Genomic DNA, 22,697 nt, shown 5'->3' with positions numbered 1-22,697 from the left:
TTGTGCCTTTCCGCTTCAACTTTATCCTACACTACCGTCCACACCATATTCAACCTTCATACACAGAGCAATGGACGACCTCACCCCTTCGGACCTCTTCTCACCGAGCAAGGCTCGTGCCCAGCGGGCTCTTACTCAAGACTGGGCCCAGATTGAGTCCTGGCTGTCCTACAAATACGCAGGCCGAGCGATCCCTACCTTCGAACGCAACGAGGAGACCTTGAAAGTTCTACGGGAGCTGTCTACTGCGAATGAACGTGCAGATGAAGATAGAACCATGATTGAGAGACTGGAGAGAGAGGCATTAAAGGTGTTGGATGAGGTATGAAAGGTCCGCTGGCACCCTCCCCATCTTGGGGATTTTACATTACCACCCACTGCCTGCTCATCTACTGACACTATTTCCAACTAGTCGAGCACAAACGAGGACGAGAACCCCATGAAGAAAGCTTTAATCGACAATCTTACTCCCGCCGGTGCCGACGCTTTGACAGCCTTGACCTCTACAGCTACAACACTTGATGCCACTGGACTGGATACTCTTAGCATGGCTCATTCGATTATACACCTTACATCCAGCGCACAACAGATATCGAACAATCTCGCACACATCCAGACTCTCCAGGGATATCTTCAAAAACAGCACTCCCTCCTCCGCGATCAACTCGCCTTACTTCAGACCGATCCCGCGTTCGGCGCACCGCCCACGTTGCACCGACAAACAACCGAACAAGTTCGACAAATGAAACATGTAAAGGCGAAGATACGGGAATACGAAGACAGATTCTCTTCATTGCAGTCATTGCAAAATCGGAGTTTGAAGAGGATAGGGGATGCTAGTTCTGCTGAAGCAATGGCGGACACGCTGGAGCAACAGAAGGCTCTTCGGGAGCTGAGGACGGTAGTCGAAGACCTAGAGGCCAGATTAGCTGTGTTTGCAGAGCTCCCAGCCGATAAGGAGGCTGCGAGGCGAGAACTGGGCAGACTGGAGGTCGAGCTTGACGGACTGAGGAGAAGAAGAGATGCATTGTTTGAGAGCATGGTGGGAAATTGATCATGTCTTTAGGGATGAATTGCTCCATGAAACGTTTTTGCAGAGCTAATTGCTATCTACTTGACTATCCTAGCCTATCATGGTCGTGTGACGTGGGCTATCGTTTCGAGCATAAAGCATCCTTTTACGATTTGGACGCGGTACCTATTCTGCGACCTCGATCTAATACATCGGCTTTTAGCCTCTCCACCACGTTCCTACCAAGCCAGTTCAGCCTCCCTGTTCCTGTTTGTGCACATCCCTCCGCCCACTCGAACAGGAGTCTTAGCTCCCAGAGCTCCTTCAACTTCCAGGTTTTCCCCATCTCCTCTAGCACCAGTCGTGCATCTACTACGGTGAGGGACGAGTCCAAAAATGTGCTTGAGTAGGGATCTGCTGGCAAGATCAAGGTGATGTCGGCACTTTCGAATTTCTGTAGACTCTGTAGGCTGAAGATCCAATTCCACATCAATCTGGACACGCGCGAAGATTGCGTGTCGTTGAGCGCAACGAGTGTTGACGAGAATGTGGACGCGTACATATCTTTTGCGCCTCTCCTTCTCACATGCAATGTCTGATGTTGTCGGAAGCTCTGCAAGTGGCTGGGATTGTTTACGAAATCCAATGTAGTAGGCCAGAACGCGACATCGTTCGTTTCGATTCTTTCGATCAAGTGGGTCTCTGGGAGGAGAATAGGGGCCATATGCTTGATCTTCTCGCCACTGCGCATGTGAACAGTGATGGGCATCGACGTTGCACGGCCCGTATCAACATCGCGGACAATAAGGCAGCGTGGTTCTGCAGCCAAAACCCAAAAATGACGGAAGGCTTGCAGATGTGCCTTCGAGTCTTGCACATCTGTAGGATATAGAGGGTAGAACGCGCATATTAGAGATGCAATAGCCTTGTTGGAGGTGCTGAATGTGTGGGTACCACCAGCAATAAAGAGCGCACCGAATGCCATGTGAGCCGCAAGATGTGAGCCATAAGGAGTATCTGGAGAAACGCGACCATGGAGAGAGCGTAACCGTCGAAAGACAACGAGATCACCGGTACCTGCCATCACGGTAGCAGCAGAGAGCGCGAGCAGGTCTTGACAGTTGCGGACTGTGTTTTTCGCGAGTTTTGAGTCGTATCGAAGTGCTGGGAGTCTATTGATCCGAATGAACTGGTCCAAATACGCCACTAGGAAATTTCGGACTTCCAAGTCACCCGTCCCAGCGAACTTGAGAGATATGCTCCAGAGGAGTCCAGCTAAGATATTGAAAAACGGCATTTGGCTGCTCCGGAGTTTGGATATGGCTGCCAAGTTATGGTCTGGTCGATATTCCATAGGCAGGTTTTTGAGTATCCAAGCATGACTGGCTTCGATGTTGTCCCACATGATGAGATGCTTTGCAAGGGTGCGTAGTAGAAAGATGTCGGGACGCACATAATCGAACTGAGGTACAGTATCAGGCACATCTATCTTTCGAGCAACTGCATCGTCCTGGGTCTTCATGAAAATAAGTGCAATCGCAATGACCGCACCAGCAGTAGCTTGGTCAAGAATGTGTACTATGTTCACCGCTTTGGGTGCCACAGCTACAGCCATAAGCCGCTCGACAATGAACATATCATGCAAACCTCGGAGATCTTTCCCTTTGCCTAAGTTGATGAAGCCCAATGCGAAACCGGCAGCGAGTCTGTAAGCTTCATCTCGCAAAGTGTCCGGGGGCTCAGACGGGTCTGGTTCGTCCACGTATTCGATTTCGGAGAGCATGACTTCACTCATCCGGCGATGTTGGGTGTTGTAATATAATAATCCTATGCCCATAAGGCCTGTTGTTTGAGTGTATGGTGATAAGTTCAGCTCTGCGGCACCTGCTGGCAACATTCTTGTAACATGTACGGACAGAAGACGGGTTACTAGGGTATCCATGGTACCCATAAACGATGCAGAAAGACCAAGTAGCAAGCCAACAGATGTCATGGTATGTTTGGGCGTGAGGTACTTGAAAGACAGCCATTTGGCAATGGTTTTAAGGTGACCATTTAGACCTAGGCCTAAAAGCAGGCCTGCATGCTTGTTCGTTAGCTGTGAAGGCTTGTTGTACATTATCCACGAGGTGTCAATTCCACGAGCGTCTTTCGCGATACTCAAACCAGCTGCGACTCCGGCATTGAAAAACGCCCAAAAGAATTTTTCTTCAGAGTAGTTCTGTCTTTCAGCCGTGACTACGTTGCCCATTGGTTTCATGAGACATGATGTCGAGAAGCCAAAAAGCAGGTACTTTTCGGTTAAAAGCGGCCTCTTGCTACTGTATTTGATCATTGAATTGCCAACCGGCAATGAAAACGTTCGTGTCATAACATGTTGCATCAGAACCTTCTGGCCTTCCAAGATCGCTGCTTCCTCTGCCCTCGGATCAGGTCGATACTCCGCCACGGCAGGTCGCAAAGGCTCTAACAAGGCATGTGCTTCCATAAAACGGCGGTCCTCGCTGAATATCAGCCGTGTGACATGGTGTCGTTCTACCTCAGCTGCGGATTGTACAGAGTCAGCACGGTCAATGCTTTGGCAGATAGTGTGTACGTCTCGAATTCCGCTTGATGAATATGGATTGGCATGACTGCCAATCGCTGAATTCGACTGGCCTTGATGGCTATCCTGTATGGAGTCTTCGTTTGGTTTTAGAGTTAAATCCAGGTCTTCTCGTTGTACCAATTTAAGGAGGGAGCGTGGCCATGTTGTGGGCGGGTTAGCTTGGCAGTTCATGATCGCTTCCATAAGGGGTGCGCGTACAGCCTCGGGCAAGGTGGCCAACACCTGGGGGGTAATTCCACAATGTTCAATCAATTCCACAGCTCTGCGTGGATTAGAGAGCTTATCGACGTGCTGGAAGAACTTGTCAAGAGCGACCGTGCGAGGCGTCACACTTGAAATGATCTCGTCTATATTGACCGATGAATGCGGAGACGCCTTCGACTTGCGAATCAGTATTGCGACAGTGGGAAATGGAGTGTACGTCTGCGATCGAAGAACTGAACTAATCCACTCCAGGATTGATGGAGGTGCTTTCCAAGGTTGTGAATGTAGCTTGACTACGTTCACAAGACTGGATTCCTCGTAAGCCCAAAGCTCAGAAGACCCGCCATCGAGATCGTAGAACGCTCCTTGTTTGTAACCCCAGGACTCCCAGCGAAGCCAATGGCCTAATTGAGCGAGTATGGGCGCTAGGTCCGCTGTATGAGAGCTTGACTCGTCCGAGGAGAGAATGTTCAACTTTACTTCTTCACGGAGAAGATGTAAAGTGACCACTACTTCTGACGCACATGAAATGCGAAGATCTTGTCTTTCAGAAGGAGAAAGATGTCGCCACTGATCGTTTGACGCCTTTCCTACTGGTGTTTGAAGAAAGCGACGAGCTTCGGCGATATAGTATGAAAGTACGTTCCCATTGCTTGGGCTTGGATTAACTGTTAGAGAGCGCCTAGATGTTCTCGATGAAGATACACTTGGTGAAAGTCCAGATTGAGTCCAGCACCATGGCGTTGAACTTAACGGCTTTGCTGCAGAGCGGGCATTTTGACGTCGATTCATGAGATCCCATGCCGAAGACTCTGCAACTATCTCGTCTGGTCTTGTCAAACTCGCAGGAGTGCCAGTGCTTCGTCTCTGACGAGGCTGTTTCGAATTCTTTTTCGCCTTCATCGACCGTTCATCCACAAATGGCACAACGAGACAGAACAGTGTTGTGGCAAATGCGGCCCAGTCTAGCTCGAAACTCGATTCAAAATTGTCGACCATGGTTCTACGAATATTCCACCAAATCTCGAGGAGGAAATCACCAATATGATTAGACAAAACTTTGGATAAAACTTTAAACAAATGCGCCACCCAAGGGTTCCGTGGCTTGAGATGCATTTGCAGCCTATGCCTCCGTGACTCTCCATCGACCACATCAAAAGTGCCGCCTGGAAGTGCTGAAGGAAGATATTGTAATGGATGGGGGGCCGTAATCGTCCGTCTGAGCCCAGCGGTAGCTCTCGATTTTCCGTCTCGCATGAAGGCATATGGATTGAAGAGTTTGAGAGAGCCGACTGCAAATTTAATCGGCAAATGGGTGCCCCAGCCTGCCGTTACAATCAGATCAGGATCAGGGGGGTTGGCTGAACGCAAGCATAGAATTCGTTCAGTGTGGCCATCCACAAGCTTGGTAACATCGATAACACCGCTTAAGGTCTGCACTTTGACGAATTTCGGCACGCAGGCATATCGCGGCGGCGCAGTAGTCGACTTTATCTGAGGCATTGTCGTTGACGGGCGCTTACGAGTGACAGAAAGTTCACACTCTATGGGGCCCAGTAGAGAAGCGTGCACTATATACAGACATATCTTTCTTTCATGAAGTGCTGCAGAATTAAAGGGCGCCGCAGCTGTGAAAACTTTCGGGGGGGCCTACACGTTGAAAATCAGTGAGTGATACAATTATGATGCTGAATTGAGGCGAATACCTGACTGGTAGAAAAAACCTCTTTCAGAGTGAGAAGATGTGGCTTCAAGTGCTTCTGAGCAGGAATTTCGGCAATAACAGTCATGACCAATTCTTTGCGAAGCCCATCAATTGGGTCACGCTCCGAGCCAGCTTCGGGCGGCGAGAACAGATCGTCGAGCTCGTCATAATCCTCAAGGGTGTCTAATGTATCCTCATCCATGTCTTCAAATGTGTCATCGATAGATGCTTGCCCAAAGCTCAAACGTGAGGTGACACTTCCTGGCGTAGATGCTCGATTTCGCGAATGGGAGAAGCCACCAAAACTCGTTCTTTCGTGGCCAATAGAGTGTCTGCTCCGTTGACTGGCACCGAAGCTTCCACCAAGACTAGATCTTTGAGTTGCCAAATCTTGGAAGGCGGACTTGTCGAAACTGTTGGAGAGCTCTGCTCTCGACAACAACGAGGAGACACGTCGTGACTCCTTCGGTTGTCGCGACATATCGAAATCAGGATTCAGCTGTGATGTCAGTGCATCCTCTACTGCCTGGTCGGACAGTCGTTCTTTTATTCGCGAAGAGACATTGAATGATGGCGGCGGCTGGGGTTTGGAACGGCCTGCACCACCAAAACTTTCACGCATCCGATCGGCACCCCGGACAGCTGGTGTCGTCGCTCCAGTTCCAGGTGCAGTAGGGCCGTAAGAGCTTCTTCTTCGCGCCTTTTTGGCTGAAGGAAGTACATGGTTTTTCCTTGAAGTTGAGATAGATTTGGGCTCAAGATACGCGGCTGACCAAATGGTAAAAGTGTTCGTGTCATGGTTCATGGTGACTGCCAGGAGAAGTGGTGAATCGTTTCCAGATTCATCAAATTTCAACTCATTCTGAGCAGATATGTAGATCATTTCCTCAGACTTGTCAATCGGTTCAAGTCTTCGATGGCCAGTAGCACTGACAGAGAGAAATCCCCTATGCTCGCTGGCTGTGGTAACGTTGACTACTAGACCAAACTCTGACAATGGGTCTGTAAAGGAGAATATTCGAGGTAAGCCATCATTCATTGGGATAGCAGGCCTCATGACCAAGTCCTCTAGAAAGAAAGACCCCATAGGAGTGGATTTCATGGATGTCCCCTGTTTTAAGCCCAAAGAAGATCCATGCCTATGGCGGCGTGGAGTTTTCAAATGACTTTGTGAGAAACTCTGTGACATGTGAGTGTTGGTAAGGAAAGAATTTGGAGGTGCGGACGGCATGGTCGGTGTTGAGGGTTTCGCGTCGAATCTAGGTATTCGTCGTTGAACGAGGACACCCTTTGTTGCAGGAAATGCTCTTTCCACCTCAAATGGCAGGTTAACAACATGGTTGGAACCGTCGAGGAAGAAAACGTGTGCTTGTGATTTTAAGAACACGACGAGTGCTCGGGATTTGCTTTCTGAAAAATGCAATCTGCGGTCGGAGTTATCTTGACAATTGGATTCCTGAAGCCTCCCTGAGAGGGATGTTCTGAGAACACCATCCTCACTCTCTTCTGAGCTCTCTTGAGAACTCGATGCAGCAACAGTGTTGTCTTCAGTAGGAAACCAAGTGAGCAGCGCTTGTAGGACCTTCTCTTGCTCAACCTCGAAACTGAAGACTTTGCGCACCACTCCCCCCCGCGACCATGCAACGTGATACTGAGTGGTTATGATTTCGTCTATGACATCTGTTGACATTCCATCATGGTATGTATCCCACTTGTACTCTGTCTCTTTGCAATCTTCATCCAGAATGCCCTCCCGAATGAGATATTGCAACGCGGCGGGCCTGTGGAGCCCGAGCGATCGTAGCGTTGCCATGCGGGGGATCTGTTCGTGGCATGAGGAGGCGGACCTTGGAATCGATCGTCCCTGTGTGGGCTCGGTAGGAGAAGCTCTGGATGGGGGGTATTGTTGGTATTGTTGTTTTGCTGCTGTTGCTGTTGCAATCGTACCTACCGACAGTAGTTAATAGTGGACGCGCCTGTGGTGGGACGCGTGCATGGAATTTCGCCGCACTTCACCTCCGAGCTCCGACCTTCTTTCTTTCCTTCACAACAACCACAACAATAACAATAACAACAACGACATCGACAACACCACTTCATCGATTTCAATACGCAGGGAGAGATCTTTCTGGTTGCCCATATAGCGACATTGCTTACCAAGTATCGTTGCTCGGTCACCTGGAAGCTTCGAGCACTATCGTGCTTCCCACACATTTCGACGTAACCGCGATGAAGCCTGTCATCACGACCCAGGGCAAGACAACTCAGCTACGCTACGAACTTCCTCATCGCGTTCACGATGCCAAGATATATCCCTTGAAAGCACCTAATGGCTCCACGATCACGCTGTACGGCCATGAAGCGGGCATTGGCATACTTTGGAGAGGTGGACGCCCGCTCAAGAAGGTCGGCGCATCTCTTCCACAGCAGCCTACAAAACCAGCTAAAGTCAATGGAACCTCGAGTGATGCTATCATGATCATAGACTCCGATGATGATGAGCCCCCCGCGAAGACGGAGGCTCAAGCGCCACCACCCGCCGAGTTCGAGGAAGAAGAAGAAGAATTGGATCCAGAGCAACCGTATCCCTCCATCGTCCAACAGGTTCGGCTTTCTCTCAATACCGAGGTCCTACATATTGGGGTTCCCCAAATACCTGCAGTATCATCACTCCGGCCTGCAGATACGATACCAGCTATATTTGGTGACAAGATGGTTTTCACTGTCGCTTGCGCAGATTACAGCGTTCGGGTGGTGACATTACCTTTAAGTCCACCATCAAACGCGGCGAAGGAGGCACCTGCGAAAACAGCCTCTCAATTCGGGGAAAGCATCATCAAGATCCCTACGCATGCTGGGCACCAGAGCATCCCCAGAGGAGTTGCCATGACTTGGACAACACGCGCTGAACCACGTCCCGATACACAAGACCAGGAGATGGATGTCGATGATGACGAAACCCAAGGTGCCGGTAAGAGGAAAAAGGCGGCTTCTGGAAGACATGGCCAGTCATTGTCTGCCGAAGACGGGAAATCGGAAGGCTGGGATCTGCTTGTTGCTTCTCACTCTATTGATGTTGGTGGTCTAATAAAAATCTACCGTTTCCAGCTCACGGAAACGGGAGTAGCGATCAAAAACCCTGTAGTGCCCTATCAGGTTGTCAAACTCCGCACGCCTCCCTCAACAATTGCATTCAACACTGCCCAATGGCCAAAACGCCGTCATTCCCAACTTTTGATTGCCGATGCTACCGGTACTGCTAGGATATATGACCCATTCGCAGTCAAGCACCGTAAAGGCCAGACCAGTGCTGAAGTAGAGCTTGGAGCCTACATTGCTCTTTTCAGGAGCACTTACGATCGCACTCAAAGCAGCTTACCTACGCCGCCTATCCTTGCCGCTCGAAAGCCGATTATTGATGCCGTGTGGACATCTGACGGACATGGCATATTCGCCTTGCTCGGGGATGGCGAATGGGGGGTCTGGGATATTGAGGCATCAACCCTGAACCAGCGGCGTGACCCTTCAGATTTCTCTTCTCGAGGATTCGTTGGATCATCTGAAGATCGGTCCAGTGGTTCGGAGCCAAGTCCCAAGCGTAGTGCGCGAGGCAATCTCGTGCCGATGACCCCCAATACGCGTCGCACGAAGCAACAGAGCCTCTTCTCTAGCACAACTACTAGCTCTTCAGCTCCGATACATGGCTCTTTGTCCATTGCTTCCTTGCCATCGTCCGAGGGTGGTGTGCCTATAGACTCAGTTCTCATAGAGTATGGAGTCGATGTTTACAGAATATCAAACTTGGCACAATTCACAACTCGTAGCGCATCCGGGAGCAGCAGCACCAGTCCTCATAAGCTTCAAGGATTGAACTTGTTGGGAGAGTCATTGGTTTCTGCAGCCCAATTCGATCTCAGTGTAGAAGAAGCCCGCAAGGCAATACCGAGAGACGTTCTGATCGCAACGGATCACAGACTCATCATTCTCACTAATACGAAACAGCCGTTAGACGGAAACCAGGATCCTACGTTAGACAAAGAGCAAGCAGAGGAAAAAGAAGCGCGGCGGACAGACCAAGCCCTTCTGGCGCAAGGCGAGCTTGACATCGGAGGGATGGGCAGGCTCTTGGAGGATATGGAAGGAAGCGGAAGTCGAAGTCTTGCGCTTGGTAACCCTCGAAAGGTCCTTTTTGCATCCTCGACATCTTGACTGTCACAATGATGGCATATATTTGGCTACGGCACAGTCACACTGGAGAAAGAGGCCCGTATGTTCATTAAAGGATATTGACTTTTGGGTCTGAGCACTGACGAGTCCACAGAAATTTTGGCTACGCAATCCTAAGATACCCCTAGAACAGCACCGGAGCATTTCAGCGCCACCTGAGTGCAGATTAACACCCAACCACCCGACTGTGCTCCTCTATTGGACTCAGAATCCACTACAGTCTGAGGATCAATGATAATTCCCCTGCACTTCCCTCCGTCGGCCCCTCCCACAATGTGACGCTCATTCGCGTAGCGCTTCCCACACTTCATGCCAGTCCCGTGATTATAATAGCTTGATGCTATATTCGTTGAATTTGTGCTTGCGGACTCCATTGGGGCCACATGCAAAAGTCCATGTGAGAACCTCGCGGCCTAAGGTGGAGCTCAGTGACAAGATCAATTCCTGCAGCTCAGTATAGCCATCGCGAGAGAGTGAGTGACGAAACCAATCGCACAGCCGTTCCATCTATCATACCTGGCTCATACTCGCTATGAGCAGGTCCCAACACCTAGAACATCGCGTTGCCATGTACCCGAGTTTGCTGTTCGTCCCTCGGATTCCTCTCATGGAGTTTGGGGACATAAGATGGCCTACGAGGACGGTCGTAGCAAGCGGTTGCATGCAGTACGAACTTTTCAACCATAGTGGTACTTTGCGTGTTACTGGGAGAGGAACGAGACATTTTTTTTTACTTTTCGTTTAGATGATCTGCACATATCTGTTGTCATCGTGAAGAAAACACCTTTGACGATACATTACCGAAAAGAAAATGATGATAAGAATTGCTCAGCTTATGTGTAGTATGCCACGCATACTTCCCTACATACCACTCTTTAACCTTCCTATCGTACATGATATCAATCCTCAACGGTGAGTGAAGAAAACACCACAGCAGTTTTTCGTTGAAAATCAATCACAACGGCTTACATGCCGCACTTGAAAGGGAACACCGAAACCAAGCTCTTAGTGCAATATCGATACGGCTCGTAGAATGTCGTCCAGGCCGACATTATGTCCTCCTGGTACTGTCTCTTTCCAGACCTTTTCTTGGACACGCTCGTCAGGGACAAGTACGCTGTAGTTCGGGCTCGGTTCGGATTTGAGCCACTTGAAGTCGTCTATCTGGTTCCAGAGATTGGGGATGGTCGCAAAGTCTGGTGGGTTCTGAGGAAAGAATTGATTAGTACAAATGTCATCTCCCCAAGGAGCTGGCTGATTGCATGTGCCTAGCAATATAAACATGGAGAATTTGCTTACATATGCTTCCGGAAGCGGCGCAAACCGAATGTTCTCGCAATCCTCAATGATGGGTCGACTGGCACAGAACAGATATACGTCTACATTTTTGCTGTTGTGCACGCGGAACTGTCGACATGCTACCACCAGAACGCTATTCTCCACCCCCGTAATGTGCGCTGGACCTGTCACCTGTCCGCAAACGATCAAGGAACGCTTGATGTTCTTTAGGGTCAGGCTAGCAAAGGGCCCACCGTTTGTTGTAGGAGGTGACAAGTCAACGACGCTGTTACGCAGATTTGACACGGTTCCCGAGGAAGTGGCATGTGAGGCAGATGTAGGCAGCAGGATATGTGTTTTGTTATGGTTGGATATCGTCACGCTATTGGCATCGGAAAAGCTCATTGTCCTCACTCCTGCTGCGGTACCATCGATCCGGGGTTCACTAAAATCATCGCCTTTGCTGTTCCCTCCATCGTGTGATGGGAATTCCAGCGGTTTTTCCTCGGTTGGTGACAGCTTGTCCAAGGGTGTTGGCGCGAAACTCGAGTTTGCGTTGGAGGTATCAGAGGAGTAGCCGGGGACTCCGAGCTTGTTCTGCCTGGCCAGCTCAGCAGCATCGGAAAGGGATATTGCAGAATTGTTCTTGCGGCCGGTCTTGAATTGAAACTTTTTCGGCGGCGCAAACTGAGTGCGAATGGTTTGCAGTTTAGCGCTCAGCGCTTTGACGGCCTGTTGCAAGCGACAGGTTAATGATCGACTTCACAGAGACATGATAATTACACAAAGGACAGCTCACTTCGCCATAGGTACGTTGGTCGTAAGCTGGGATGTAGCTACTCGCATCCTTGACCTCGTGATTTAGTCGTTCGATGCCAGCCAGGCAGTGGTCCACGGCATCATTACGCTCCCCTCCCGTCCAAGCCGTGGTGTTGAGACGGTCCATCTGCTCTTGCAATGCTATGCACACGTCACTTTAGGTCTTTGACACACAAATTATGCCTGCAGCTCAACGGACGTACCTGTTACCTCATGTTGGAAGTATCGAAAGAAACGATCCTTGAGTGCAGCATCCGATTGGCCATTATGTGAGGTAATGGCATTCAGTGCTGCCATGTTGTGAAGGGAAAATATATGGTTGAGAACTATAAAGACCAAGGCAGGAGATCGTATATAATTCAAAGAGTGGAGGTAATGCAATATTGGAAGAATAAGGTGGACAGGACTGAAGGAGGTCTGTAGGGGTATTTGTAGGAGGCACTAGTGATGTCGCGTGAGAGCTCTCGTAGTTCAATGGGCAGATGGTTCGCGGGTACTCGTAGGAAGAGCGGAAGGCACGTGGAAGGGTAGCGTTTGCCGATGTCAATGTCGACGTCGATGTCAGTGTCGATGACGATGACGGAACTTGTGGGGTGCGGGTGATTTCAAAGAGAGACAGGACAGGCGAAGGTGGGGTAACTACCTAGGCAGTGCTAGGTACTAGATGAGAGTAGAGGGGTCCACCTCCCGCCATCAGATCCCTTGCGACGTGTCTGCTATTGGACGTAGTGCATTTAAGCTTAAAAGTATATCCCAAGCGGGTCAAAATGGTGACCTCATCCCTTCCTCCTATGCCATTGATTTATGCCTTATACGAGTATTATAATCATGGAATCAATGTACTACCGTTATGAAAACCAACAGTTATGTCCACCTAAATTTCATATCACATAGTCATTCACCATTACTACTTAAGCAGCATCAGAGAATGAACATATTCTTCGTGAGAATAATGGGTATCTACTCCTTCTTATCCTTTTGTAACCCGTAAGCAGCAACCATTGCTATGCTAGACACGTCAGTCACAGAAAACCCCAAACCCCAGCAATTCGAACTTCGTGTACTACATGCTTCTATAACCCGTACAAACACCCGTAACAGTGAACTTCCCATTGACCGTCGCTAATGCTCATCGTTGTCAAACATAATTCAATCAGTCCGGATGAGTCGAATCGCAATCCTTTCAGTTTCAAGGATGTCGATACGCTTCACTCCAACTACGATGCCTCGATCCCATCAATCACCTGCACTTGGCTGTAGTCTGTATCCTTGACTTCGCCCATCTCCACATCTTGGTCCAGTAACGGCTCAGGTACTCGATGGACTGCTTCAGTCAGACCATCAATCATATCCTCCTGAACGTATACGACACCGGTCGATGTTCCCGGATATTTCTCTTCCTGTTCAAAAATACTCTTTTGTGGGTCTTCCACCTTGCTGACTCGTTCGTCGTTGTACTCTCTCCAGATCTTCTCCTGGAAATCGTAAATGTAGATCCAATAATGACCACCACCAGGTCCTCCCCGGTGCATGAAGATACTGTGGAGTCTGTAACCGTGGTCTCTATACTTGTCGAAGACTCCGTCGACTTGGCCATCAATGTCTTTGAGTCGCTCATCGAGGGCTTTTGCTTCATCCTCAAGCTCCTTCGCTCGCTCCTTGAGCCCATCGGCGAGTTCGGTATACCTAGGCAACGGGTCATCATCCACATCGATCAACTGGTCGTCATCGGCCTTGGTGAAGTCTTCAATAAGAGTCGCTGTTTCTTCGACGGCAGCGGCAAGGTCGGTCTTCACCTCCGTCTCCTTAAGCTCTTTCTTTCTAGCTTCCAACTCCCTCAACTTTCGGCGAAGTTCCCATTGCCTCTCACGGAGCTCTAAAACCTCTGCTTCGCTGAGCGACTTCGTCTGTTTCAGATAACGATCCAAATATAAGAGATCGTCAAGCTGTACATGAGAGGTGTCCTTCCTACTGCGACCCCCTTCGTAAACCAGTCGTCGCACGTTAATAATCAGAACTGGCGAAGCATGATCTATGACCTCATATTTCGTGGGTATGATTGCCTTGCCATCCTTCATTTCAGGCTCTTGCTCCGACAAGCTAAACTCGTCATCCAAGGCGGCATACAGAGGACGATCGCGATTGCCAGGGGAGATGAGATGGTTGTCTTGTAGATCGCTCTTACGAACAATGGTGCCGTTCGTGTTCCTCACAGCAGTGACACTAGAGAAGAATAGTCGCTTGACCAGGTCTTGTTGCTCTCCATCATCCAGAACGCCTTCACCTTGGATCGCGCAGGAGAGCAGATCGAAAACATTGTTCAGAATCTCTGCAGCATCTTGTTGCTGGGCCAGACTCTCAATCTTTTTCATGTCCTGTGGCCTTGGAGGGATGGGTGGAGGACGGTTTGGTAGAGGAGGTTTCTCCCCTTCGTCGATTGCTGCCTCGCCAACGAGATCGTTCATTTCCATAAGGTGGTCGCCATCCGTATCAGCCTCAGCAACCGTTGAGGATGAGTCACTGTTGTCCTCCTTCATGGCCGAATCATTGGTTTCGGGTGCAGGCATTGGACCGAAGACTGGCTCGCCACCCAGCTCGCCCAATCCCGAATCCTCTATATGGTTCGAATTTGGCAGATTGAGATCCGCATCTTTGGAAAGAGCCAATGCCGCTAATTTGATCTCGGGACGGATTGAGCTAGTGTTCGCAGTCACCATGCGTTGAAATAGGTTCCTTAGTTCGTGTATGACTGCAACTATTAGTGTCTTGTTCCTGCATACAGCGCAGAATACTTACAACGCTGTGCCTGCTCTACCTTCGCGACAGTCACATCGCTGCGACCAACCCTTTTGCCTTCCAGGGCCTCTTGAGATACTGTCTGAAGATGCTGCTCGCAATCGAGGACCATGTTCCGCAAGGGCTTGATGGTGAAGAGAAATTGCAGGACACTGTTCAAGTAGCAGGTATTGCCGATGTTGAGGCAACCGACAGGCCAGGTTTCTAAAGGATAAGCTGGCCGTGTACTGCTTAGTGAGAGTCCCGGGTTTTTGCTCTGGTCATCAGACACTAATCGATAAGCCTCTTCGAATTTGGCTTCATCGCCTGGTCGGTCTAGAATCAAGTACATCTTATTGACTTTCAGGATCTCAGGGTCGAGTCGTTCGGTCCGGTTGCTAATACCGAGAAGTGCGTAGGCTTCGCCCACATCCATCTGCTGCGCTCTCAACTCTCCCGTTCGGAGATAGTCCCGTAGAAACTCGCTATTGCGTGCTTCGGCAATAATCTCTACAGCTTTGCGTGCAACTTCTGCACCATTCTCATCTTTCTATAAAGTGTAAGCAGGTACAAATACATTACGACCATAATCTGTGGATGTCCAGACATACCTTCATAGAATACATGGTTATAACGAAGTCGTCCGCTTGATTTTCGTCTAGGCCCAGCCAAGACATAGCTTGTTCGTATGTTTCAAAGGCATTGGACGCCTCTTGTCTGAGTCTATCACTGTTGCGGGCGTTGCCTATTATACGAAGAACATTTCGAGCTTCCTCGTCCTGGCCGGGACCGATATCAGGAAGGCGACTTCTGAAATTTTGCAGGACGTGTTCATCGCTGATGTAGTCAGCATCACGCGGGTTGATACCGAAGTACTGATATGCGTTTCTGAGCTCGGCGCGGTTGACCTGGCCTTTCGATGCCAGGGTCATCACTTCCATGTTGAGCCATTCGCTATTCCTCCCTATGGCAATCGATTGTAAGCACTCAAAGTAGTATGTCGCATTATCCTTGTCAACGCGGAATTGACAGTTATATGCGAACAAGAGTAGATCATCAGAGAAATCACCCACAGTGCCTAGCCCAGCATAGTAGGGATGATCTTCTTCGTGATCAGAGTTGCGTGTGCCAAGAGCAGCTTTCTTTCCATAGTCCTCACAGCCTAAGGCCCTTTCGACTATCTTGATGGCAGGGTGGGGAAGAACGGGCGAATTCCTAATTCCGACCCGCTCATTTTCTGGAAATCCCAATAACAGAACTCCTAGTTCGTATCTGGCATCTTCTATCACGGTTCGTTCGGTATCGACATCCAGCGGGTTGCCTGCGGGCGGAGGCCTGGGCAGGTGCCAGACCTGGGCCTCTTCACCCTCTTCAGATTTCTCCACGGCATGTGAAAATCCCAGACCAGTCAAGATATTATCACAATCCTTGCCAAATGTCTTGAGAAACTTTCTGTTCAACAAAGGGATCCGACCCTTCCCAGGCTGAGGTTTCAGCGCGTCTGTGAGATACGTGGTAAGGAAGTCTAATGCATCCACGGGCCTCGCCATGTTTGCATCGGCACGTTCGCCAGCGAGCTGTTTTGCAGTCTCCAGCCTTTGCCTCAAGCGTGCCGAATTCGTCATCAAGGAGATGTGCTCATCATTGAATCGCGGTGGGCGCATGCGGATCTGCAGCGCAACGGGACATTGTGGGCCGGAGCACTGAAAGTGAAAAACCCTTGGGACTTGAGCACTTCCAAAAGCATTATCCGAATCCGTGTCCTCGGTGCGAAAGACGAAATGATGCAATGGGTGCTTGTTTTCTTTCGAACAAGGCGTTTCCCTTCCATCACATCGAAAATCTACCACCACGTCTATATGCCACCGGCAGTTCTGGCAGAATGATGCAACTTTGTACACAGTATCGTATTGAGGGTCCAGTCCCACGTTCGGTTCTTGGCTCTGTTCGGGCTTGAGCATAAGGTTGTGCCTACAATTTCGGTACGGTACGGCGGGTGTAGGCTCTGCATTAGGATCGAAGTGTGGAGGAGATGTAGTCAGGAGGTTACGGCCAGCGCGCGCCTCATACCTTGGGTCGTACGTGGTGAGATCGTGAAGGAGCCGCGGGGCAGTCTTTCCTGGAGCAGCGGTTAGTGTGAGACTTCCCGGGGTCTGGGAGTAACAAACCGCCGGCGGAGCGGGGAGACATGATCGACGGAGCTCAGGATATGGTAAGATATGGCCCAGAGCTGTCACTTGGTTTGATACGCAGGTAAAAGGGGACAGGGACGCAGCGGTGCGTCAGCGGAGCGAGGTCGGGAGGTGTATGGTGAAGAGGTGGAGCATAGCAGGCAGTAACAGGAGCTTGAGAAATGACACCGGTGACCCGCTTGCTGGACGCAGAAGCGACAGACAGATGATCACGAGACCCGAAACAGACCGCGAGAGAAGATCTAAGCGCTCAATAGAAAGTTCCTGAAAACTTGGAAAAAGGAAATGCTGAAGATTGGACTCTGGCCTTGAATCGTCATGCTTCCGAAACGATGCATAGTCTAGTGGCACATGGCGAGGCGGTGGCAGAACCCTAGAGCTTTCCTTTTTCGGAACGCATCGTAACTCATTACATACATAATATTACAATACCCAAAAACACTGCAGGCGAACAGCTATCAGTTTCGATATTCCTGTGAATTATGATGAGAAACTCAGGTCAAACAAAGCTGCATTCATCTTAGACGTACTTTAGACCACATGGGGTTACAGCAAGCGCATGCTCACATCAACTCCGCGTCAAGCAAACATTCTGTTTGCTGCAAGAACATTTGTTACCGCTATGATCCTCCGCACATAAGTCAGCCTCGAAAGAGAGACAAAACTGAAATAGTCAATCACATCGTAAACAGTTTTTCGCACTCTGTACAACAGCAGATGCAACCAAGTCAAAACAACTACCCATATACCTAGGTATCTTGGTACCTAAGTGAGTTGCCATGTAACTACTGATGTAGCTGTGACACGTCCTTCCAGCCAATCACCATCAGCGTATATCTCCGGCAGAACCCATGCCCCAAAAACAGGTCTAGCGCACTTTCGGCCGTCCGTGGTCTGCACCTCCATCATCGACGACCTCTCCAACCCACGAATTCCACAGCTATCCCCCCGGACAAGAACGCTCGCCACGCACACAATTGGCCTCGCGACCATGGAGGAACACTACACCCCGAGAGACACCCTCGCTGCGACGTCGCGCACCACGCTCCAGACCACCGCCTTTGGCGCCCTCGTCGCCGGTGTGCAGAACGCCCTCAGAAAACAGAATGTTGGTGCATCCGGCATCATCACACGGTCGGGCGGCGTGATCGCTGTTTACGGTACGCAACATACACCAATTGACACTCCCCGCGGCGGGTGACGGGCCATTGAGGATGGATTGAGGCGTGCTTGGAGAATGGGAGGGAGGGGGAGGGCAGGACATTGTGACAAAAATTGGAATGAAAAGCTAACTTGTGCTTGTTACAGCTGGTGTTGGATTTGCATACCAATTCACACGCGACTCGGCGGCGAACCTCCGACAGAAGAACGACACATACAACGAGGCTCTTGCGGGATTTGCAAGTGGTGTGGTCATTGGTCTCTCGCGTACGTCCATGCCGATGCTTGTTGGGCGGGATTCGAAGATGTGCAATTTTGGAAGACTGACATGATACCACAGGACGAAGTATTCCTTTCATGCTCGGCGCTGGCGCAAGTGTCGCCACCGTCATGGCAGCATACGGCTACACAAGCGGTTTCGGCATCGGTGCTGGGCCAGCCAACGCTGATGATGACGACGTTGACAGGAGGGAGGCAATGAAGAAATTGCGCCGAAGGCCGCTTGAGGAGACAATTGCAGAATTGGGCGAGGGCCGAGGTGAGTGTATAGTCAATCATATCAACTCGACATTCTTCCTAACAGGACACAGGTATCTACGCTCCAGGATACGAAGAGAGAAGGCGGGAGAGGCTCATGGCCAAATACGGTGTTGATGTAGGCCCATACCAGGGACAAAAATCTTAGATCCGCAGACAGTTTCTTTCATGTCAGTCAATGGCGAGAGTAACTGCAGTTTTAGAGTTCTGCGCCCCTCTTGGCCCGTGTATATATCAAATGGAGCATGTTCTTTTTAGCACACCACACTTTCTTCTCCAACCCCGTATAGCATCTGACGAGTCTCACCGTGCAACTTGAAATGATGAAATGATTTTTTTTCAGACACTAACATAGAGCCCAACATTGGTTCAAACAGAATAGCTACAGGCTCCACCTATGCTTCTCGAGGTCATTACAACAAGGTACATGCAGATTTGCGCTTTTGAATATCTGTAATTGCCACGTTCATCCATCCTACAACCCTTGCACTCGCACCTATCAAGCTATAGGGAGCCAATGCTGTCCATCAGTCGATTTGTCCAAATATTAACGGCCAGCGTGGAAGCGCGTTATTCGACGCCGAAGCTCCTCTCGAACAGTCGGAGCGCGTTCCTCCATACCGACCATAGACTCACCAGCCGTCATTCGCGCCATTGGTGCGGGAAGATTGGAACCCATGACATTCATGTCTGTCATCTTTCGAGTGGCACCACGTTGTTGTCGGGTCGGACGGCCATTGAAGTGAGAGCCAGCGGACAGGAACGGCGAAGGCACAGGGGATGGCATGTCGCCAATCCCTGTGGCCTGACTCCGATCTAGACTCTCCATCAGTGCAGGATCCACGGGCATGTAGCAGTCGTTGGAGAAGGCGTTTGAATGCTGTGCAGCTTCTAGCTGCAATTGCTGACCCGGTGACTCTTCTCGTGTGCGAGTCATATTGCTATTGTTACCGTAAAGGGGCGCTATCACTTGTTCCATCGGATGCACGTTGTTCGATGATGTCTGCATCGTTCCTGGCGGTGTCTGGTTGGTACGTTGGGTTCGCGAATTGTGTAGACCTTTGTTCATTTCGCTACACTCGGGGCAGTTCCGGATGACTTGGCTCACAGTTTCTTTGATGCGCACCCAATGATATTGCTCTGCGATGGCAGCTGTGGTTTTGTTGATGCCTCCATGAGACCTGTGGTGGACATCCCTCGCAATCTCGTACTGGCGCTGGGGCTCGGAGATCACCTCTTTACCCTTAAGAACCAACTTTTCTGCAATATCGCCTTGGGCAGGAATAAGCTTGTAGTGGGTGGCTGCACTTCGGAGTCGACTCTTTTCCGCGCGATCAGCGTTGTTGGGGTACTTTCCGTTCCGTAAGTAGAAACGAATCTTGTCAAATCGCTCCTCAGAAACAAAGGTATCGTCTTCACCAAGATCCCTGCCATAGATGATAGCATCCACGAGCTGATCTCGTCCCTTCAGCCTTCCGCAGCCTTTGACCCGCCCTATCCTCTTGAAACCAAGAGCGTCCCATATCCGACAAGATACCGTGTTAGTTTCGTAAACAAGATTAAAGACGGAATATGTGTAGCCCTGGATAAATTAGAGAACGCGATCGAAGGTTTCCGTACAGGTACCTACTAATTTTGGTGCCCAATCCAGATATGTTTCGCCCATCAAACGGCCAACGCCTCGATTACGAGCCCCGTCAGTGACCAGAAAGCCACCGTTGCAGACATGACTTGATCGACCAGGATAGTTTGGCTTGATATAGAAGCTGCCCAGACACGCCCTCTCCCAGTCATTCCCAGATTGTGCCATCCTATGAATCTCGGGTATGCCTGAAATGTCTCCCAACAGAATGACGGCTCCAAAAACCCCAAACCAATACGGTCCAAAAGCTTCTAGCGACATCGGCTCTTCCATGGGATACGTTTGGCCAGTCTCAATCTCCCTGCCAAATTGGTCACACAAGTATGCAAGTAGGGAGATAGGAATCTGTGCCGGCGAGGAGAACGGTATGATAGTCGCAATTGTGATTCTGTCACGAAGGGTCACCTGGCGAGGGCCGATGTCCAGAGGGAGGACTCCTCCAGGCACCGGGTAGGGCATGTCACCCGAGGTGCGGTATATGATGGGCGCGGTAGGGTCCTCTAGCATTGCGGGCATTGTGCCTGGGATTTATAGAGACTTCCAGACTGTCACGTCCATGTTAGCCTTGATCGTTATGCATGAGGCCTGAGCCCAAGGATTATCATGACGGATGAGTTGTTGAAGGCATCAGCGGCTGCATGGCAAAGTCTGTTTCCGGGTCTTTATCATAACCAGAGAGCAAGGTATGTTGCGAATTGAGGAGTATGATGACAATTGTAGAGGAACTTACTCGAAGCAGCAGTAATGCAGTACGACAGACAACGGGAGGGCGATTATCTGATACTCATATGCGTAGTCCAGAGTATGCCTTCGCGAAAAGATCGACCTGGGCACGCTGGGGTAAGGATGCGGGGCTTAGCCGCGTAGCGTAGTCCTAAGGCGGTGTTAGTAATCACCCAAACTCGTAGGGCTAGCACGCTGGCCACAAAACAGTGACAAGGCCATCTTCGTGGGATTATATGCCTTCCCATTGATCAACAGACAATCGACATTTCACGACATAAGTTTGAGAATCTTCACCTAGATACGAACCTTTTATCTCAGATGATTCATCCTATCGCCATGGGTAGCTGATTTCCCTCGACATCATTTGTAGAAGCACATATTAGATGGGTCTTCAATCTTGTAACGTGGATCATTCACATCTTCAAGTGCATTGTAGTCTCGATGCGAGCCAGAGATGTCACCAAATTGATATCAGGGCAATATAGAGCAGACTTCGTTCTTTTCAAAGTATCCCTAATAAAACTATGGGGAAATCTCAAACACTTCACCAATAACAGGATTAAGCACCTTGTATTTCTACCGACCCCACTCTTCACCACTCAAACAGTTCCATGTAAGTTTACGTCTAAGTATGAACTACACTACGCCTTATAAGGCGTCTCAAGATCTTCAAGCGACACAGCTCCACTGTCTAAGAGCCGGCTACTTGCCGAATAATGTTGACAACCTCTGTAGGTTTACTCAACATCATGACATGATCGGCATCGAGATTAATGACCTGGAATCTTGCACCAGGTTGGCCAAAAAATGTCTGAGCCCATGCGACAGGAATGCTCTTATCTTGAAGACCCACGACGTACAGACAGTTAAAATCGCCTGTATAGGGAATATCTGAACAGTATGATTAGATAGGAATACGATGGGAGTTAAGAGTAAAGATCATATCAGGAGGGCATACATCTCGCTGTCGCGTTCATCGCATTGAAAGACGCGAAGGTCAGTTTGCTGGCCCAGTACTGACTCTCATGTGGAGGAAGAAGGTTGTAGAAGGCCTGGGCGGCGGATAGATTTGGGTCACCATCAGACCACACTCGTGAATTATTGTCAAAGCGGAAAAGAGGGGGAGCAACAGTACGGGCGTCAAGCTTGGTCTCTGGATGTTCTACCTCACTGATGTAGGGTATGAAGCCAGCTAGCTGAATGGCCAATCGGTTAGCATTGGGGATGATGTGCTTTTTCCAGACGAACAAAGAAGTGGATGAACAAGGGCTGCTCACCATGACAACACCAAGTACTTTCCCTCGACCCCGAGTTTGTTTGGAATCTCTTGTCGCCGATACAGCATCCGATTTGAAATCCTTAAGTGCGTCTCCAATGACAGTGGCGCCATAGCCTACGCAAATCAGCCCAGAGCCCGAGGAAATCCGAAGCATGATTTCTATGCATACTGTTACCGACCAATACAACATCCTGACCCGCGGCTAGTGCTCTCTCGAGTGGTTTTCGCACTGCGTTGATGTCTGGCTCGCGATCATGGATATCGTTTCCGTTGGATGGTAAATCGATTGGGTAGATTCTGTTGAATTGGGCCCGCCTCAACCCAGATACCACTTCATTATAGACGATTGACCGATGGAAAGAGCCGGGAACAAGAATGATGGTCGGTTTCCAAGAGGTAGCAAAGACTGCGGTAGGTAATACCCAGAGCACAGCCGCAATCAGCAGCACATGAGGAGATTGAAAGGGACGCATTATTCCGTTGATGCCGAATGGTTGCTACGGATGCTCAATTCAACAAAGAAGTAAGGTCG

The 22,697-nt window shown here is 49.8% G+C and overlaps 8 protein-coding genes across 8 annotated transcripts; 3 read left to right on the top strand and 5 right to left on the bottom strand.

The window, feature by feature from the left end:
• Window positions 1–70: 70 nt before the first annotated feature.
• On the top strand, window positions 71–1,380 carry BU24DRAFT_495892 (uncharacterized protein; the record flags this gene model as incomplete). Its single annotated transcript, XM_033534161.1, has 2 exons — window positions 71–322; window positions 413–1,380. 2 exons carry the CDS (start codon window positions 71–73, stop codon window positions 1,052–1,054), a joined length of 894 nt encoding a protein of 297 aa, XP_033380110.1. The 3' UTR covers window positions 1,055–1,380.
• BU24DRAFT_398561 (uncharacterized protein) lies at window positions 1,179–7,473 on the bottom strand (the record flags this gene model as incomplete). The annotated part of the gene is made up of 3 exons (XM_033525386.1): window positions 5,531–7,473; window positions 2,601–5,474; window positions 1,179–2,528 (listed from the first exon to the last, which is right to left on the bottom strand). The coding sequence occupies exons 1-3, from the start codon at window positions 7,340–7,342 to the stop codon at window positions 1,179–1,181; spliced, it is 6,036 nt and encodes a 2,011-aa protein (XP_033380109.1). The 5' UTR covers window positions 7,343–7,473.
• A 66-nt stretch (window positions 7,474–7,539) lies between these two features.
• Window positions 7,540–10,040, top strand: BU24DRAFT_288907 (uncharacterized protein). Its single transcript, XM_033522806.1, has 3 exons — window positions 7,540–7,935; window positions 7,995–9,796; window positions 9,851–10,040. Exons 1-2 carry the CDS (start codon window positions 7,859–7,861, stop codon window positions 9,736–9,738), a joined length of 1,821 nt encoding a protein of 606 aa, XP_033380108.1. The 5' UTR covers window positions 7,540–7,858; the 3' UTR covers window positions 9,739–9,796; window positions 9,851–10,040.
• A 513-nt stretch (window positions 10,041–10,553) lies between these two features.
• BU24DRAFT_426866 (TBCC-domain-containing protein) lies at window positions 10,554–12,443 on the bottom strand. The gene is made up of 4 exons (XM_033529073.1): window positions 12,057–12,443; window positions 11,834–11,994; window positions 11,056–11,766; window positions 10,554–10,962 (listed from the first exon to the last, which is right to left on the bottom strand). The coding sequence occupies exons 1-4, from the start codon at window positions 12,148–12,150 to the stop codon at window positions 10,762–10,764; spliced, it is 1,167 nt and encodes a 388-aa protein (XP_033380107.1). The 5' UTR covers window positions 12,151–12,443; the 3' UTR covers window positions 10,554–10,761.
• A 285-nt stretch (window positions 12,444–12,728) lies between these two features.
• BU24DRAFT_426865 (cysteine proteinase) lies at window positions 12,729–17,138 on the bottom strand. The gene is made up of 4 exons (XM_033529072.1): window positions 16,797–17,138; window positions 15,240–16,747; window positions 14,650–15,178; window positions 12,729–14,602 (listed from the first exon to the last, which is right to left on the bottom strand). Exons 1-4 carry the CDS (start codon window positions 16,816–16,818, stop codon window positions 13,071–13,073), a joined length of 3,591 nt encoding a protein of 1,196 aa, XP_033380106.1. The 5' UTR covers window positions 16,819–17,138; the 3' UTR covers window positions 12,729–13,070.
• A 554-nt stretch (window positions 17,139–17,692) lies between these two features.
• On the top strand, window positions 17,693–18,692 carry BU24DRAFT_288783 (uncharacterized protein). Its single transcript, XM_033522805.1, has 4 exons — window positions 17,693–17,980; window positions 18,129–18,248; window positions 18,322–18,519; window positions 18,572–18,692. Exons 1-4 carry the CDS (start codon window positions 17,812–17,814, stop codon window positions 18,664–18,666), a joined length of 582 nt encoding a protein of 193 aa, XP_033380105.1. The 5' UTR covers window positions 17,693–17,811; the 3' UTR covers window positions 18,667–18,692.
• A 157-nt stretch (window positions 18,693–18,849) lies between these two features.
• On the bottom strand, window positions 18,850–20,987 carry BU24DRAFT_426863 (uncharacterized protein). Its single transcript, XM_033529071.1, has 3 exons — window positions 20,891–20,987; window positions 20,149–20,705; window positions 18,850–20,100 (listed from the first exon to the last, which is right to left on the bottom strand). Exons 2-3 carry the CDS (start codon window positions 20,674–20,676, stop codon window positions 19,066–19,068), a joined length of 1,563 nt encoding a protein of 520 aa, XP_033380104.1. The 5' UTR covers window positions 20,677–20,705; window positions 20,891–20,987; the 3' UTR covers window positions 18,850–19,065.
• Window positions 20,988–21,577: 590 nt separating this feature from the next.
• BU24DRAFT_413383 (alpha/beta-hydrolase) lies at window positions 21,578–22,638 on the bottom strand (the record flags this gene model as incomplete). Its single annotated transcript, XM_033526156.1, has 3 exons — window positions 21,578–21,777; window positions 21,845–22,279; window positions 22,335–22,638. The coding sequence occupies 3 exons, from the start codon at window positions 22,636–22,638 to the stop codon at window positions 21,578–21,580; spliced, it is 939 nt and encodes a 312-aa protein (XP_033380103.1).
• Window positions 22,639–22,697: the final 59 nt, after the last annotated feature.

This window comes from Aaosphaeria arxii, assembly GCF_010015735.1.
Source record: "Aaosphaeria arxii CBS 175.79 unplaced genomic scaffold BU24scaffold_9, whole genome shotgun sequence".
NCBI classification, from domain to species: domain Eukaryota; kingdom Fungi; phylum Ascomycota; class Dothideomycetes; order Pleosporales; genus Aaosphaeria; species Aaosphaeria arxii.
Note: the sequence above shows the minus strand (reverse complement) of the source record. Positions and strands in the feature narration are given on the sequence as shown.